The sequence below is a fragment of the Bos indicus x Bos taurus genome, chromosome 23 (assembly GCF_003369695.1).
Source record: "Bos indicus x Bos taurus breed Angus x Brahman F1 hybrid chromosome 23, Bos_hybrid_MaternalHap_v2.0, whole genome shotgun sequence".
NCBI lineage: Eukaryota > Metazoa > Chordata > Mammalia > Artiodactyla > Bovidae > Bos > Bos indicus x Bos taurus.
The window spans coordinates 4118905-4134989 of NC_040098.1; the positions used below are offsets into that span (position 1 = coordinate 4118905).

The 16085-nt window shown below is 38.5% G+C and overlaps 1 protein-coding gene across 4 annotated transcripts in view; it reads right to left on the reverse strand.

Moving 5' to 3' along the window:
* Positions 1 to 764: 764 nt before the first annotated feature.
* LOC113881224 (E3 SUMO-protein ligase ZNF451-like) overlaps positions 765 to 16085 on the reverse strand; it is a 91118-nt gene continuing 75797 nt past the window's right edge. For 2 of the 4 annotated variants that reach the window (XM_027524062.1, XM_027524061.1), the window contains 2 exons: positions 15740 to 15808; positions 765 to 2500 (listed from right to left, as the gene is read on the reverse strand). In XM_027524062.1, coding sequence (XP_027379863.1) covers positions 2454 to 2500; positions 15740 to 15808 — 116 coding nt within the window. In that variant the 3' untranslated portion in view covers positions 765 to 2453. Of the gene's footprint in view, positions 2501 to 6410; positions 6756 to 15739; positions 15809 to 16085 lie in introns of those variants that run through there. The other 2 variants (XM_027524063.1, XM_027524065.1) reach the window with 2 other exon arrangements.

A 16085-nucleotide genomic window follows, 5' to 3' on the forward strand; every position in this document is an offset into this window, starting at 1 on the left:
TTGCCAGGAGAAATATCAATAACCTCACACATGCAGAAGACATCACCCTTATGGCAGAAAGTGAAGAGACACTAAAAAGCCTCTTGATAAAAATGAAAGAGGAGAGTGAAAAAGTTGACTTAAAGCTCAACATTCAGAAAACGAAGATCATGGCATCTGGTCCCATCACTTCATGGGAAATAAGATGGGGAAACAGTGGAAACAGTATCAGACTTTATTTCTTGGGCTCCAAAATCACTGCAGATGGTGACTGCAGCCATGAAATTAAAAGACACTTACTCCTTGGAAAAAAAGTTATGACCAACCTAGATAGCATATTGAAAAGCAGAGACATTACTTTGCCAACAAAGGTCAGGTATGGATGTGAGAGTTGGACTGTGAAGAAAGCTGAGCCCCAAAGAATTGATGCTTTTGAACTGTGGTGTTGGAGAAGACTCCTGAGAGTCCCTTGGGCTGCAAGGAGATCCAACCAGTCCATTCTGAAGGAGATCAGCCCTGGGTGTTCCTTGGAAGGAATGATGCTAAAGCTGAAACTCCAGTACTTTGGCCACCTCATGCGAAGAGTTGACTCACTGGAAAAGACTCTGATGCTGGGAGGGATTGGGGGCAGGAGAAAAAGGGGATGACAGAGGATAAGATGGCTGGATGGCATCACTGACTCGATGGACTTGAGTTTGAGTGAACTCCGGGACTTGGTGATGGACAGGGAGGCCTGGCGTGCTGTGATTCATGGGGTTGCAAAGAGTCGGACACGACTGAGCGACTGAACTGAACTGAAACATGATTTTTAATTTTGTAGTAAGCAGAAATACAATCAGTGACAATTATTAAAACATTAAGCAACCCAATGACCTTAAGGATCATGATGACTACCCCTTCCCCACTGTGTCACTCTGGACCATTCACACATGAGTGTCCCAGCAACACAGCGCCCCTGCCCAGCAGGCGCCTCCAGCACAGCCGTCTCCTGGACACCCGTTCACCTCCCACTGCTGAGCAGGCTCCCCAGACGTCTTTAAGCTCTGTAACCACCTCCCAAAGCCTTAACCTACTCTTAACAAATTAACAGTACAGTGTGCTCGCTTTGGAAAAATGACTACGGCATTCTCAAGCTATGACGTCTACTTAAAAAGCAAGCACGGAGGACAGAACTGACAGCTTAAGAAAGAAAGAACACAAACTGGTTTCCAATGTGGACTGAAAAGACTATATGATAATAATAAAACAAGTCATACTATTTAACACTTAATTATCTAGTTGCAGAGAAAGACCAAAGTTCTAGCTATGATATTTTTTGTCTTAAAGAAAAATTTATATTTATAGAAAAATTTAAGTTTGGTAAATAATTACTACTCAAAATTTTTAGGGATGACATTTCTGGTCAAATAACATGAAGTATATTCACAAAGATTGTATGACAAGCCCCTTTTTAGTCTTCTAATTATATAACATTTTTTATTATTCATCATGGGGCTTCAACATTTAAAAATTAAATATGTAATACCAACTGTAGGACACTGATATTTTAATGAATAACTAACATGAAGATACTTCCATATGAATTAAAAATTTTAAAGGGTTAAGGAAGATTACTCCTGAGTAGACTTTCAACATTATTTTCTAAAGAATACTATGTTTACAGAAATATATATATATATATATATAAAAGGACTAATATTAAAAGTATGCCTAATTCTATGCAAATACTTTTACATCATTCCCTTTAAACAGAAAATAATACAAGTCATATGAAAGTCGAAGTAGGTAAAAAGAATGGAAAAACTTTCTTTTTACTACTTTCAAAGAAATTAGGTTGGTTTTCTTTTTCATTCCAGCAATGTACAGCTCTAATTAAAGCAGGACTATACATCTCAGTGAAAGCCACAAAGAACATTGCTGATAAAATTCTTCATCTGTTTTCACAATCAGTTTCCATTGCTCTCTTCCAATAATCATAAAAAGACCTCAAAGATAATATATATTAGTGCCACATGAGAAGTAAAATTTACAGAAAAAATGAGCTATGATAGTTTTATTTATATTCATTTTCACTCTTAAAAAAATAAACTAGAATTATCTGTACAGTACAATTAAAATTAAAGAACCAATTCTATTTGGGAAACATAAACAATAGTCAAGGGCTTCTTTATTTCTTTTTTTAAAATCCTTTTAACCTAAGTATATGAATTCAAGGTTACCTGGGAAACATGATACCTATATTAGAATATATAATTTGTATTTGCATTAACATATATTCTGTTCCTCTATACATTTTTGCAAATGGCACAAAAACACAAAGCAATATCAGAGTTTGAACATACAAAAGCAAAAACAGTGTGTTTTCAAATACATTTGTACTAGTAGGTCTGTGGTCTCCTTTAGAAAACAAACTCAAGAATTCATCATCCTGAGTCTCTTCAAGGCCACTTGATGTTGTGTGGTAATACCTTTAGTTACATTTCCTCAAGACTTCTTCTAATAGCTTCTTCTAATTCCACATCTGCATTAAAAAAGAATATTTTAACATTTAGGGCAGAAAACTGATAAAAATGTACTTAATGTAAGTCTCATCAACTACATCTGTATTTTCAGGAAGAAAAGGAAATACAACTTGGAGAAACTGAAGATAACTTTGCAGTTTCTTCATCATAAAATTTGACTTTTGAAATATGAGAATCTGGATATGATCTTAAACTGAATTACAGTATATCTGAGCTTAAAATGCTAAGAAACTTATTAGTTATTTCCATTTAGGGACATAGAAAGACAACAAACTTCGAGAATGACTGACAGGTATTCACCAGACTTAACAGGGGAAAAAAGAGTATCTATTTCCAAAAAAGATTTGAGGTAATACATATAAAACTTACCAGTAGAAAAAGAAAGGCAAAATCATGAAATGGCAAAACCTCAAAAGCTATTAAAATTTTAGTTTTAATTTTTCTAGTATCTAAGACAAAGAGTCAAATTCAAGGCTATATAATATCCTCTGAGAAGCATTTATTATATATACATATGCACTCACTGAACAAATTTATTGAATGCCCACTGTATATCAGGTACAAAATACAACAGTGAGCAAGACAGACATTCTTAGGTTCACTGGTCTTTTTCTCCATTTCCTGAGAATGATGCTAAAAACTCAAGGGGGTAATTAGGTGTCAAGTTTCTTGGCCTTCACTAGCTTTTCACACCAGATTTATCTAATCCTGTCCAGTCCATAGGCTCCCGCAGTCTACTGGGTTCACAAGCACAATAATTCCTCTAATATGCAGCCACCTCTTCCTATGAGCTGGGGCACTAGTGTTACATCGTTAGGAATTTAAAACACTACAAGCTACTCTACACTGTGTTAAAGCTAGGTTCTAGGTCAGTGCATTGCCCTAAGATGAATTCAAAGGGATGAAGAAATGTACAGAAAAGCCAAGATGCTCTTAGCAAACAAAGAAGAAAAAGGTGACAAGATTTCTTTTTATGAAAACTTATTACAAAGTTATAGTAATTAAGAATGTGGTACCAGTGCAAATCCGACTGCCAGTGCAGGAGATGCGGGTTCGATCCCTGGGTTGGGAAGATCCCCTTAAGAAGGAAATGGCAACCCGCTCCAGTATTCTTGCCTGGGAAATCTCAGTCCATTGGGTCGGGTACCAAAGAATCGGACACGACTTAGTGACTAAACTACAACAAACCAGCCCAAGAACTGGTGAACAGACCAAACAGGCAGCACCGACAGCTCTATGGAAACCTGATCGATTACACGGGCAGCCTTGCAGAATGGTGGGGCAAGGTGGGGTTTTCAATACATGATGGAGGGAAACTGGTAGGCCACATGGAAAAAAAATAAATTTATCCCCACCTTATGGAATATACAAAAATACAGTTCAGATTTACTGTGTATTAACTGTGTAAGAGCAAAGGTGGAACAACAAACAGCAAAGAACATGGGACTATGTTCAGGACCTTAGTGTAGGGAAAGAATTAAACAGGATTCAAAAACATTATGAAAAAGAATGGTACTTCGGAATGCATTAAAATTCCTTTAATCCATCAAAAGGAGAGTGTAAAAAGACAAGACATAAAGAGAAAATATTTGCAATACACAGATCTTATACCTAAAAAGATTTTCAACCCAGAAAAATCAGTAAAAAGATAGTCAAAACTCAAGAAATCTGCAAAGACACTGGCAAAAGATGTCAAAAGGTCAAATAAACATTAATCATCAGAAAAATGTAAATTCAAACCACAAAAAAATGCCTACCACTAGGTAAAATTAAAAAGACCAATAATTCAATGATTAGTGAAAATGTAGATCAGTAGGAGCTCACACTCACTACTGGAATGAAAAAAAAATTCGAACAACCACTTTTGTAAAAAACCTTGCATAATCTACTAGAGCTGAATGTCAGCAAGTCTCCACCTCAGTATATATTCCTAGAAATGTGGAAATTATTTGCAACAGCCAACCCAATGTCTGTAAGTGATACATGAATTGATTTATGTGTAAAGTTATCTTACAGGTACTGGAAATGAACAAACCAAAGCTACATGCTAACAATCAGATGAATCTGTAAAACAGTGTTAACTAAAGGCATTCAGACCCAAAATATGAGTAATATAGACCATGACTGTGCTGTTCAATGTGATGCACACTGACTATATGTGGCTATTTGTGTTCTGATTAACTGAAATTAAGTGAGGGGGATGCTTCTAGGGAACTGACCATTGTGGGCTGAATTGTGCCCCCCTCAAGATATGTTCTTACCCTGGTATGCGTGAATGTGACCTAATTTGGAAATAGGGTCTTTGTGAGTGTGACCAAGTTAAGATGAGGTCACTAGGGTGAGCCCTAATTCAACATGACTGACGTCCTTATTGGAAGAAAATGCCACGTGAAGATGGACACACAGGTAGATGGTCCCGTGATGATGGACGCAGAGACAGATACATCTACAAGCCAAGGAATGCCTGCTGTTGGGTAAGGGAGTTAGAGAAGGCAAGGTTCAGAAAAAGATGGAAGCCGGCACTTTACAGGAACAGATCACCTTAAATGAGGCGAGAAGGGGCAGCAGTCAGATTAGTGAGCTGCTGCACTAACCCAAGAAAAGAGTAAGTATATATAGGCATATGTGTGGAAATCTACTGTCTTAAGGGGGCCTGTTCTTCTCCAAGGTTGTTCGGAGTAGTAATCTCTTGAACAGCTGGGGCAAGGAATTTTGGAGATCGGCCAGAGGCTGGACCGGCTGGAAGCTGGGCATAACCAACCTAATGTCCATTTTCCCTTTGGATGATAGAGTTCTTTGTTTTGCATAGAATAGTGGGGAGGACCTGGAGGGGAGTTTTAACTCCAGGCTACCTCGAGCCATGCAACTTTCCTTCACCTACAGTTGACATTAACAACCAGAATCTGGGAGCAGGACCATGGCCCTACCAACAGCTTGACCTTAGATGGGTGAACGCGACGACTGTGAGACAATTTCTATTGTTTTAAGCCACCTCGTTTGTAGTACTTAGGTGAGCAGCCCCAGGAAATCAACCCACTGGTAATACTCTTTTTTAATCTGAAAGATGGTCACCTGTTTTGCGAGATGTTTTGTACAATTTCTGTGTGTATTATATACACATATACACACACAGAGAACCAAAAATCTGGAGGACCAGGGTATAAGTTGGGGAAAAGGATCAGAGCTGAAGTGTTCCAGAGTCCTTTTATTGTTTTATGGAGGCAGACAACATGTACATACACTTTAGTCTTTAAGTTACATATAAAAAATGTGATAAAATGCCAAGGTAACCACAGAAAGAACAGAAACAAATACACAGGATACACACCAACTTGAAAAAACAAAGAGGAAGCTAAGAATGAAATTGCAGAAGTAAATACAAAAACATTAATATCTCACAGTGAACTTACAGGAATTAAACTTGCCAGTTAGAATGGATAAAAACGAAAGTAACTAAATGGTTCCACTTCCAATAAACTTCCACTCTAACAGTAGAGTAGCTTATATTGGGGAGAAGGCAATGACACCCCACTCCAGTACTCCTGCCTGGAAAATCCCACGGACTGAGGAGCCTGGAAGGCTGCAGTCCATGGGGTTGCTGAGGGTCGGACACGACTGGGCGACTTCACTTTCACTTTTCACTTTCATGCAATGGAGAAGGAAATGGCACCCCACTCCAGTGTTCTTGCCTGGAGAATCCCAGGGACGGGGGAGCCTGGTGGGCTGCCGTCTATGGGGCTGCACAGAGTCGGACACAACTGAAGCGACTTAGCAGCAGCAGTAGCAGCTTATTGGATTAATTCTCCCCTAGATAACAATTATAAACTATTTTAAGGCACTAAAGAACAATAAAAATCAGGTAGAAATAGGACCGAAGTTAATTATTGAAATAAATGAATTACACAGGGCTAAATATGCAGCTTTACACCTTGTTTCTCATTTGCCTTAGGGCATGCCGACATCCCTGTGAAACAAGATGCAAACTGAGGAGTCAGACAGATGACAGAGGGTGCGAAGGGGAGGTGGTGGCAGGAGGGTAGGAACAGCAGAAAGAGATCCCAGCAGAAATGAGAAAGTAACAGAAGAGGATCCTCCGAATCTACAAATCGTTGGCTGACTTCTGAACTCTGTATACACGAGAAAGGAGCCGAGATTCTCGTGAGAAACAGCAGTCGGAAAGCTAAAAGAAGCAAGCGACTGCTGCCTGCTGTGGCGGAGAGAGAGTTTGGTGTCCGAGTCCAGCAAGTTAACTACCTACAAGAAAAAAAAAATTCCTCAGAGGAAGTTAACAGTATTCTGAGAATCTATAATTTACATCACAAACATCCAGCATACATAAAAAATCACGTGACTTGCAAAGAAAGAAGAAATGTGCCGCACAGTCAAGAGGAAGAGCAGACAAAAGAAACTGACACACAAGATAATCAAGCTACTGATTGGGATTAGCAGAAAAGAGATTTTAAGAAAAGTTAAAACTATTTTCAAGGACATAAGGTTGAGTGGATAAGAAATCTCAACAGAGAAATAAAAACTATTAAAGAGAAAACACAAGTTTTGAAACTGAAAATTTACTAAGTCAGCTTAACACTGGAGGTGGCAGAAGACTGAATAATAAACTTGAAGACTGGACAACAGAAGTGATCAAATATGAAGAAAAGAGAGAAAGAATACTGGAAGAAGATGACAAACCTGTGGGTAAATCTAAACCACAGAACATGCATAACTGGAGTTCCAAAAGAAAAGCAGACAGAAAGTGGGACAAACAATTGTGAAGAAATAATTGGGGGAAACTTATAAACTTAGAGATAACATGAAGCTAAGGAAACTCCAAGTAGATACAAAGATAGCTACATCCAGGGACATTACCAAAAACTGCTAAAATCCAAAGACAAAGAGGAAATATTAATAGCAATAAGAGGGAAAAAATGACATACGTGCATATAGGGGAGCAATAATAGAAATTATGGTCATTTGTCAGGACAAACAAAGGAGGCTGGCCACAAAACAAGAAAATGGAGCTCCAGCTCTAAAGTGCTGAAGAAAAAAACACTAGTTAACCAGAATTCTAAAGCCAGAGAAAATATACTTCAAAATTAAAGGGAAAATAAAGATATTTTCATAAATGAAACAATATTCAACACTAGCAAAACTGCATTACATTAATATAAAACAGGACAGGAAATTCTTTAGGCTGAAGAAAAAGGACATCAGATAGAAACCGTAATCTACTGGAAAGAATGAAAGGTCATTTGAAATGGTAACTATGTGGATAAATATTAAAAACTCTATTTCTTCTTTCCTTTCTTTAAAACTCAAAGCAATGTTTAGAGCAAAAAATAATATTTTCTTATAGTGTTTATAACAAAAGCCAAAGTATATATCTCATAACCGAGCAACCATAAAAAACTGGACAGATTGTCAGAGTAAATCAAAAAGTAAGATCAAACTTAGAGACGTAGTTTCAAATTCAGAATCAGATTTAGAGACGTAGTTTCAAAACAAAGATATAAATAGACTGAAAATAAAAGAATGGAAAAATATACACTGTGTCAATATTAAGCATAAGAAAGCTTGAGTAGCTATATTAATATCAAACAAAAACATTTTATGATAAAAGGTATTACCAGAGATAAAGAACAGTTCATAGTATCATAACGCTAAACAGATCAGTTTAGCACACATCAGAAATGTACATGCAACTAAAAACAGAACTTCAAAACACAAAATAACTAAAGAGAAAAAGTAAATCTACAATCCTTGATGAAGAAGCTCACTGTTACTACTGTGGTAACTGATAGGTTAACTAGATAAAAAAAAAATCACTGAGGATGAAGATCTGATATTATCAACCACCTTGACCTAACTGACAATCAAAAACAGAAATACATTCAAGTGCATACAGAATATTCATCAAGACAGACCACAGGTTGAGACACGAAAGTCTCAATAAATATCAAAAGTTTTAAATTTTACAGAGTATATTCTCTTACCACAACAAAATTAAATTAGAAATAATAAGACATTCAAATATTAATATTTGTAAATTCAACAATATATCTAAAGAGTCAATAGATCAAAGGAGACAATATAAGGAAAATTAGAAAATATTTCAAACTGATAGCAAAAACATGAAAATTTGTGGAACACAGTCAGTTCAGTCACTCAGTTGTGTCCAACTCTTTGCCACCCCATGGACTGCAGCACGCCAGGCTTCCCTGTCCATCACCAACTCCTGGAGTTTACTCAAATTCATGTCCATTGAGTTGGTGATGCCATGGGGACCATCTCATCCTCTGTCGTCCCCTGCTCCTCCTGCCTTCAATCTTTCTCAGCATCAGGGTCTTTTCCAGTGAGTGAGTTCTTCATGTCAGGTGGCCAAAGTATTGGAGTTTCAGCTTCACCATCAGTCCTTCCAATGAATATTCAGGATTGATTTCCTTTAGGATGGACTGGTTTGATCTCCTTGCAGCCCAACAGACTCTCAAGAGTCTTCTCCAACACCACAGCTCAAAAGCATCTATTCTTTTGACACTCAGCTTTCTTTATAGTCCAACTCTCACATCCATCCATGACTACTGGGAAAACCATAGCTTTGAGTAGATGGACCTTTGTTGGCAAAGTAATGTCACTGCTTTTTAATATGCTGTCTAGGTTGTGGAACACAGTAAAAAGTAGAAAGCTGACAAACTACAGTCTGTGGGCCAAATCCAGTCCACCAGTAACTTTTGTAAACTTCACTGTATACTTGACACTCCTTTGTTTATGTATTGAGAATAGCTGCTTTCATGCTATAATAGCAGAGTTGAGTAACTAACAGAGACCACAGGAACTACAAAGCCTAAAATATTTACTATCTAGTATTTTACAGAAAAAGCTTAAAGCTTGCTTATCCTGGCTTAGAGGGAAATAAACATCTTTAAATGTTTACATTTAAAAAATAAGGAAAAAAAAATTCAATCAACAGTCTAAATGTCACATTAAAAAGCTATAAAAGATGACAAAATTTAAGCTCAAAGTAGAAGGAAGGAAATAATAAAGAGCAGAAATCAATGAAATGGAGAGCAGACCAAAAGGAGAGAAATTATCAACTAAAAACAGTTCACTCTTTGAAATGATCAAATAAACTGATAAACTTCAAGTTAGTGAAGAGGAAAACAAAAATTACCAATATTAGGGGAAAAATGAGATGATATCATCAGCAATCCTAAAGAAATAAAAAGTATATAATAAAGGAATACTACTATGAACAACTTCACACTGGTACATTTGACCATCAAGGTAAAATGGACAAATTTCTCGCAAAACATCATTCTCCAAAACTGACATGAAGAAGAAGAACAGGTCCTAGAGTGAATTTTCAACAAATCAGTGGAATAGGTAGCTCCAAACACCTGTCCTTCCACATACAACACTGAAATACACGCCTAAACTGTTGGGCAGAAACAACTTTCTCAAAAGTTTGGAAAATCCTCAAAGGGTCACAGCAACGAAGCAAACACTGAATCCAGACAAAGATCACACAAACACCAGTATGGGGACTGCCCTGGTGGTGAAGTGGATAGGAATCTACCTGCCAATGCAGGGGACACGGTTCCATCCCTATCTAGGAAGATTCCACACGCCTCAGAGCAACTAAGCCCACGCACCACAACCACTGAGCCTGTACTCCACAGCAAGAGAAGCCAGCGCAATGAGAGGCCCGTACACAGCAGTGACGAGTAGCCCCTGCTCACTGCAACTTGAGAAAGCCCACACAAAAGCAACAGAGACCCAGTGCAGCCAAAAACAAATAATTAAAAAAACAAACAAACAAACAGTGGGAAAGCCTAGTGGTATCTGCACTTGCCCTTTCCCCACCACCTCACTATCCCTCCCTGCAGCAGCCCATACTCCTGGTGTGGGACCCTCGTCCCTGGCTCCAGGCAGAGCAGAGCAGAGCAGAAGTCACAACTTACTGCTTTTGTTCTATCCTGTATCTGAAGGCATCGTCTATTTTACAAGCTCAGGCCCCACACTGGGCAGAAAAGCAGTCTGCGTGGCTCAGAAACACTGTGAGGCAGACAAAAAGCCCATGGCCTGGGGTAAAAGATGATGGGTGAGACATACAATAGAACACCTAATATCTGGGAGGAAAAGCCATGAAGAGAATTTCCTTGGGAAATTAGGGCATTCAAAAGCACCTCTGTGTCCTGGGGAATTCAGTAACCAGGCACATACCCAGTACAGGATGCACGCTCAGAAAATGCCTGAGAAGACACTGAGCCTTCGCCACTGGCTGGTCTGCAGGCTCAGTGCACGCTTGCGTGCTAAGTCACTCCAACTGTGCTGGACTCTTTGGCCTGCCAGACTCCTCCGTCCATAGGATTTCCCAGGCAAGAATACCGGAGGGGGTTGCCATTTCCTCCACCAGGGGATCTTCCCGACCTGGGGATGGAACCTGAGTCTCCTGTGGCTCTTGCAGTGCAGGCAGATTCTTTACCACTGTGCCACCAGGCTCAGTGCACAGCTGGCTAAATGTTGAAGGTGCTAGCACACAGCTGAAGCTCAGGAGAGATTGTTGTTTGCTCCTGGTATTCAAAGAAATCTCTGTCAAAACAATAGTTGAAAACAAGCTAAAGGAACAGAGACTTCAGTAACCAAAAATGACAAGGAGTATAGTTTTTGCAAAAATAATCTGGAACTAAGCACATGGACAATTACAGCCTTTGACAATCACAAACAGCACACCAAGGGGAAGACAGAGAATCTGATTTCCAAAGTACTACATTATAATATTTGCACATCCAATTTTCATCAAAAACACAAATAATACAAAGAAACAGTAAAGTATACAAAGTGAAAAAAATTGCATTAAATTGTCCCTGAGGACACCTAGATATTGAATTTACTAAACAAAGACTTTAAACCAGCTGTCTTATGTTCTAAGACCTAGAGTAAACCATGAGCAAAGCAGTAAAGGAAATTGTGAAAACAATGTATGAACAAAATAGAATATCATAAAGAGGTGGATATTATGAAAGGCCACCAAATAGAAATTCTGGAGCTGAAAAGTACAACTAAAGTGAAAAATCTGTTACAGGAGTTTAACAAAATTAAGCAGATAGAAAAAAGAATCAACAGAGTTTAAATGTCCCAAATTTGATAAAAGATATGAATCTACACATCCAAGAAGCCCAACAAACTCCAAACAGGAGAAACTCAAAGAGATTCATGTTGAAGACATGTTACAGTTAAACTGTCAAAAGCCGAAGTCAACAGAAGCAGCAAGAGGAAAGCAACTCATCACGTGTAAGCCGTTTCTAATAAGACGAACAGCTTATTTCTCATAAAGATCATGGAGGCCAGAAGACAGTGAGAGAACATATTTAAAATGCTATAAGAAAAAACAAACAAAAATCTGTCAAGTAAGAATTCTGTATCTACAAAGAATGGAGGAGTAATCAAGACTTTCCCAGACAAAAACTAAAGGAATCTGTTATTAGCAAATCTGCCCTCCAAGAGATGCTAAGGGAATCCTTCAGGTTGAAATGATAGGAAATTAGACAGTGATTCAAAGCTACATGAAGAAATATAGAACACTTACAGCAAATATGTCCTTGTTTTTCTCTGTTATGGCTAAGTCTGTATTTCCCTTATTCTCTTTTCTCTCTGCCTTTATTTCATTCTCTTTGAAAGAGAGGTAATATGACTAAATAAGAAAGAACTCAGCAATAGGAGTTAGAAGGCCTATACTAAATCATGCTCCACTCATTTGGAGGCTATGAATCTGAAAGCAAATTACTAAATGTTTGAAGACTAAGTTTTTATGAAAAATAGGAGAAATATTCTGACTCTTATAGGTTGTTAAAATTAACAGCACTTTTAAATGTGTTAGGTTTTTTTCATATACAATTCAAGTAAAAACTGAACACAGTAGTCTCTTCTTTCTCTGTTCTTTAAACTGGCCACAGAGTTATACTGTTTTACTGTTTACGTTATAGTTTTACTATTTGTTATAATATTAATAATTGTACTGACAACTGCTATTAGTTGAAGGAACTCTAAGGCAAACTGATGACATTTACAGAAAGATGGTTTTACATTAGCAGCAACCCACATATTGCTGTCTTTTACTTCTTTTCCAGGGATTTGGGTCAGAATACCTCTATTGAACATGTATACTTCAGAGCAGACCTTATGCTATGCTATGCTATGCTAAGTCACTTCAGTTGTGTCCGACTCTGTGTGACCCCATAGACGGCAGCCCACCAGGCTCCCCCGTCCCTGGGATTCTCCAGGCAAGAACACTGGAGTGGGTTGCCATTTCCTTCTCCAATGCATGAAAGTGAAAAGTGAAAGTGAAGTCGCGCAGTCGTGTCTGACTCCCAGTGACCCCATGGACTGCAGCCTACCAGGCTCCTCCGTCCATGGGATTTTCCAGGCAAGAGTACTGGAGTGGGGTGCTGTTGCCTTCTCCACAGAGCAGACCTTAGGTGCAGGTAAACAGTGAATACTGATAATAATCACCATCATGGGGAATTCCCTGGTTCCATGCTTTCACTACTAAAGGTGTGGGTTTGATCCCTGCTTGGGGAACTAAGATTCCCACAAGCAGCAGCAACCAATTCAGTACTGCTTACCATGTGCCAGGCTACTCCAGTAAGGCAGGTATACTAGTATTTCTGTTTTTAAAACTGAGGAAACTGACACACAGTGAAGTTAAGGGACTTGGAAAATATTATATCACTCAGAGACCAAAGCTGAGACTACCCAGGATCTTTATAATGGGCTTGGGTAGTTAAAGACTCTGACAGGTCTACAGAGAATAACAAAGATTGAGATAATCACAGCGGGGGGAGAGGAGGCCACAAAAGAAAACTGCCTTTTCCCAGGGCAAAGTCACAAGCAAATTGACCCTGCTTTTTACCACCCATTTGTCAGGCTTTTAAAATGCTGTGTTGAGGAGAGAAGGAATGAGAGGAGATTGGAGAAGTTTTGCTATTGGGTTTGGACTAGAACATGACTTTGCTTCCATGGTGCAGAGTCAACTCAATCACCCAATATTCTCCAGCCAAATGGTTTCTGTCTTAATTTCCTTAATCCAGTTATAGGGAGCTGGGTCCTAGCAGCCCTAACTTATTTTGTTTGTTAGAAGTGTATTCATTCAACGATCATTTAGTGCTAAAACCCTGTGCTAGTTGTTACTGAAATAAAGATAAATAAAACATGATCCTACTCCTTGAATGGCTCACAGTCTGGTGGGCATGAGAAATACAAACAAAAAAATGTTTAAACCAGAGGGAGTCTGGAGATGGGAGCCGCTAGCTTTCTCTAAAGATGGAAGATCTAAGAGGCAGTGATCATACAAAACTGTCTACAAAGTGGCAATTCAACCTAAGAGATGATATTTGAGCTGGTTCTTGCTGGGTGAAAAGGAAGGGAAAGGAAGGCATTGGAGGCAAGTACAGAGGAGGCCGCCGCTCAGTAACTTAGAGTGGACACTGTGTGCTTCTCATACTCATTTTACATAAAGCAGGAAATGAAAACACACGTGACACCACTTTGATTTTCTTGGGATTAGAGCATTATATCTCTGCTTCATAGGACAGTTAATTAAAAGTTTAAAGTATCTTTACTTGAATCCACTAATGTAATACTTTTTCCAAACTAAGACGTGATAAAAATGTAAAAACTCTCAAAATCTCCCAGTCATAAAAAGTGTAACATAGATACAAAATGCTAGAAATTCTGATACATATTCAGTGATACAGATCTCAGATTTCCTGGGTTAGCTAGGAGCCCACAGGACTGTGGATGTTTTTCAAGTGTGGTTATTTAAAAGTTATCATTTTATTTGGCATTTTCCATGGGATTAGTCATGGGTAGTAAGTGAAGACTGTGAAGTCTTAAGTACTTAGGTGCTCAGTGGTATTTCTCTTTTCGTGGACTTCATAAACAACTTAGCTGGCAGTTTCTGTTTAAAACTCACAAACGTTCTTTCATCTGTTTAACCTGTCATTATGTGGCTGCTTAGCACCGAGCCAGACCTCGCAAGACCATGTTGGGAAAACAAGCTGGTCAGAAAACTTGCTTCCAATTAAGCTGTTGACTTACTGCCGATTTTGTTTAACTAATGAATTTTGACTATATGAAAGATCAGTCTTCTCTGAATAGAATCTTCCCTGAAAAGAATCAATTGCACTGCCAGACTCAATTCCCTACCCGAGACAGCACACAGTGTGCTCCTAGTCAGATCCATCGTACTCTAGAGCAGCGCCTGCAAACAGAAGCGCAGCAGCGGGCCATTCCCTGTGCCCGTTTTGCCACGCCTCCTTCCCTAAGTATACATTCCACTCTCAAGTCTCCACCAACCACCACATTGGAACGTATATTAAGACTCCTACTGTGGCAATTCCCTGGGGGTCCAGTGGTTAAGACCTCCATGCTTCCACAGCAGAGGGCATGGGTTCCATCCCTGGTTGAGGAACTAGGATCCCACATGCTGTGTGGCGTGGCCAAAAAATTAAAAAAAAAAAAAAAGACTCCTACTATTGTTCCTGAATGTTAAAGATGCTAATATGAGAGTTTCAACTTTCAGTAAGCTTATTTTCCAAAATCCTGTTGTTTCATTTCCTGCCCAGGATTATGAAAAAGCACAATCTGTTACGGAAAACCCACAGTAAAAGCTGGCACTTACATCACAACCAAACAGTGGCAGCTGGTAAATGATTTGATGTGAAGTGATATAAAAAGTTCTCTTAAACCTATGAAGGGAAACACACCTAATTTATAGAAAAAATCTTGTAATACTCAGATATAAGTGCTTGCTTTCATAGTTTCACTGCATAACTTTTAATATTTTTAATTTAATACTATTTAAATAAAAATTAGGAAACCAAAATCCTTTCTTAGCCCCAGGACAGCAACCTTTTTCTGCAAAGGGTCAAAAAATAATTATTTTAGGTTTGGTTGTGGGATGGGGCAGGATGTATACCATTTGTGTCACAACTAATGCTCTTGTGGTGAGAAAGCAACAGCACAGACCATACTTACACAAGAGTGTGGACAGGCTCCGGTAAAACCTCATTCATTCTACTCCCTAAATTATCTTACACAAGGAAATGCAAACTATCCTTTACATGAAAGAACAGCTTTAAAAAACCAAACAAGACACAGTGCGAGGAGGGGGATGAAGAAAGAGAGGAAGAAATTATAAAACATAGAATCAAGTAGGTGAAGGGTTAACTCCAGTAGGTTACCTTCTGCGGATCTGAATTCTTCTCCCACTGAAGCACTTTTTATACCCAGGTTATCATCACTGTCACATTCTGTAAGGAAGAATCAATAAACGCAAATGTACTTCTGAAAAAGTTACTGTGCCATTAATTTACGTACTCTAAAATGGTATGACTTTCAATGACTCCTCCACTCCTCCCATAGCCAAGCTTACTAATTACAATCCATTAGTATTACACATCTTTCCCTAGTTTTTTTTTAAAAATGATTACCAAATACTACTACATAAATCAAGAAAAAATAAAAATGAATGAAATAGGTAATTCACTTTTAGCTCTATATTCAAAAGATTATTTGAAAAGGTTTTTT